Genomic DNA, 3136 nt, shown 5'->3' on the forward strand with positions numbered 1-3136 from the left:
ATGGGAACCGTGCTGTCCTTGTCGCCTAGCTACCGGAAGGCAGCCCTCTTTGAGGATGGGCCAGCCACGGTGGGCCACTACACGGCAGTTCAGAACAGCAAGAATGCCAAAGACAAGAACCTGAAGCGCCACTCGCTCATTAATGTGCTTCCGTGGAAGCGCATTGTGGCCGTATCGGCCAAGAAGAAAGGTTCCAAGAAGGTGCAACCCAATGGCAACTACCAGAACAACGTCACCCACCTCAATAATGAGAACCTGAAGAAGTCACAGTCCTGTGCCAACCTCTCCACTTTCACCCAGGACCAGAGCACCCCAGCACTCACCAAGAACTCCAAAGACACTGCCTCGTCTGTCAAGAAGGCTCCGTTGGCCAACTCCAATGTGACCCCTGGGACCCCCAAGAGGGTGATCGTCCAGGCCTCCACCAGCGAGCTGCTGCGCTGCCTTGGGGAGTTCCTGTGCCGACGCTGCTACAGACTGAAGCACCTGTCGCCTACCGACCCGGTGCTGTGGCTGCGCAGTGTGGACCGCTCCCTGCTGCTGCAGGGCTGGCAGGACCAGGGCTTCATTACGCCCGCCAACGTGGTCTTCGTCTACATGCTGTGCCGCGACGTGGTGTCGTCTGAGGTTGCCACCGAACATGAGCTGCAGGCCGTGCTGCTCACCTGCCTCTACCTGTCCTACTCCTACATGGGCAACGAGATCTCCTACCCACTCAAGCCCTTCCTGGTGGAAAGCTCCAAGGAGACCTTCTGGGACCGTTGCTTGTCCATCATCAACCTGATGAGCGCCAAGATGCTCCAGATCAACTCGGACCCACATTACTTCACCCAGGTGTTCGCCGACCTGAAGAACGAGAGCCAGAAAGAGGAGGAGAGAAGCCGCCTGCTCATTGGTCTGGACCGGTGAGGGGACACTGGGGGTGGGGGAGGTGAGGGACCACAGGGGCGGCAGGGCATACTCCAGTCTGGCATTTCAAAGGATATTGGTCATTTCATGAATTTATTATTTATTGTTGTCCAAAATTATGACGGCAGCAAAACCATTCTGAAGTATACTTGACATTTACAACAGCTACGCTTTGTATTAATAATAAGACTGACAGGATCGTTCACCATTTAGTGGGAGGTCAGGTTCTTTCATTGCAAAGGTTTTGTGAGGGTTCATTTGACTGAAGATGTGTCCAAAATGTTCTCATTCTGTTGGAGGGGTAACAGTTGAAATTCACACCAAAAAGGAGGACACAGGTACTCATACTCATAGAACAGAGCAACAATGCATCCTTCTTTTTTTGCTTCTGTAAGATATTTACAGTACTTAAAGACCAAATCCTATTTTTAAATGAGCAAACAATGGATTTTCTCCGAACCTGAGAATGAAAGCTTTTTTTGATGATATCTCAAACAAAAATGCCAGACTCGGGTACATCCTTTGCTAACATTACAGATATATATCTATATAAAATACAGCAAAATCTAAAACAAAACGGAAAAGACCCCAAACAATTCCGAACAAAAAGACAAAGAAATTGTAGAAAAATAATCTACAGCAATGAATGTGGAGAACACTGAGGCTGCTGCAGCCTCGCAGTGACCTTCTGACTGACTGACGATGTGATGTGTGCACTGCCTACTGCAGGAGGGTGAGGGGCATTGCGTGATTGGCTTTCTTCATGCATCACGGATGAATAGCCATCCCCGGCTGCAAACCACTGGCTCTTTGGCATGCCAGCACCCTCCATTACAAGGACATGACCGGACAGGTCCACTGCAGAAATGCATATCTGGCCACCTGAGCAATGGGGTAGGGAGGGGGTACTGATCACTGGATTCATGCTGTTGAGGGTCTCCGTTTGTGAGAGTGGTGCAAAGAGAGGAGAGGTGGGGGGATTTGGTTGGATGGACATAACAGCAAGCCACTATTGCATTGTGAGATTTCTGATAACAGCAAGAGGACATGTGGGCGAACGATTGCTGGTCGTACTCTGTATGTGGACAAAGACCTACCTTTATTTTCATCAGAGAGAAAAAAAAGTTCATGGATGTTTTACCCCCAACAGCTACGGAGGTTTATTTATTGATTTTCAGAAACAAGCTTTTTCTTTTTCTTTTTTTTTTTACTTAGATACAGTATGTAACATAATGCACGTGTGCCATGCAATTTTACAGTTTTTGGCAGGCAGAAGAAGTTGTTATTCTTCTTTCTATATGATTTACAAAACCAACTGCATCTGCATTAGAGAATGCTGTGAACAAAGTGGAACTAGTTTATTTAGCTATGCTTGCTAAAATAGGATATTTGTTTACCAAGGGATTCTTTTTTTGTACTTTTGTCAAAGGTTGCGTAGAAAACCACTTTGGGATGATGCTTCATTTTCTGCTTACAGTAAAGCATAGACATGATTAAAACAGTGCCATATCTTTGATGAAAATCCTGCGGGTTAGAGAACATTTTAAAGGATGGCCAGCCGCCACATGACTGGATGGATTTTCATCTACTAATGACTATTTACTGAAGCTTAATTTATTGCTGGTCTTTTCTTCTCTTGGCACATGCATTGTAGATGAAAGATCATGAGCGTGATAAAACACTTTGTTCAGAAGGGACAGGATATGAGGATGGCTTTCGTTTTTGCGGTGTAGCTGGTGAGCTTGTCTTTGGTGGGAATGAAGATTGATTGTGGTTCATGCAAATGAATGTTGCAGGGATTTAAGTGCTAAACATACAATTGAAAACCCTAACATTATGACAAACCCTTGTTAATCTGACCATCACCAAAGTCACATCATCAGGGAGACCTTGACCGAAAACATCACTGACCCCTTGTTTAAGAACAGGCCCTGAAATACACACACACACGCACACACGCGCACGCACGCACACGCACACGCACACACACACACACACACACACACACACACACACACACACACACACACACACACACACACACACACACACACACACACACACACACACACACACACACACACACACACACAGAGAGAGAGACCTGCAAAAACAGCTAAGCCGACCTTCTGTTCCACATATCAGTAAGAGAACACACACACTTCCTGATGGAATACGGTATTTCATTTGTGCTCGCTCAGCGTTGTGGAAAACGACAGCTTACCTT

General features: G+C 46.7%; 1 protein-coding gene across 1 annotated transcript; it reads left to right on the top strand.

Moving 5' to 3' along the window:
* On the top strand, positions 1-909 carry cdk5r1b (cyclin dependent kinase 5, regulatory subunit 1b (p35); the record flags this gene model as incomplete). The annotated part of the gene is made up of 1 exon (XM_084077690.1): positions 1-909. The coding sequence occupies one exon, from the start codon at positions 1-3 to the stop codon at positions 907-909; it is 909 nt and encodes a 302-aa protein (XP_083933816.1).
* Positions 910-3136: the final 2227 nt, after the last annotated feature.

Source organism: Gymnoscopelus microlampas (genome assembly GCF_963454915.1).
Source record: "Gymnoscopelus microlampas genome assembly, chromosome: 14".
Taxonomy (NCBI): domain Eukaryota; kingdom Metazoa; phylum Chordata; class Actinopteri; order Myctophiformes; family Myctophidae; genus Gymnoscopelus; species Gymnoscopelus microlampas.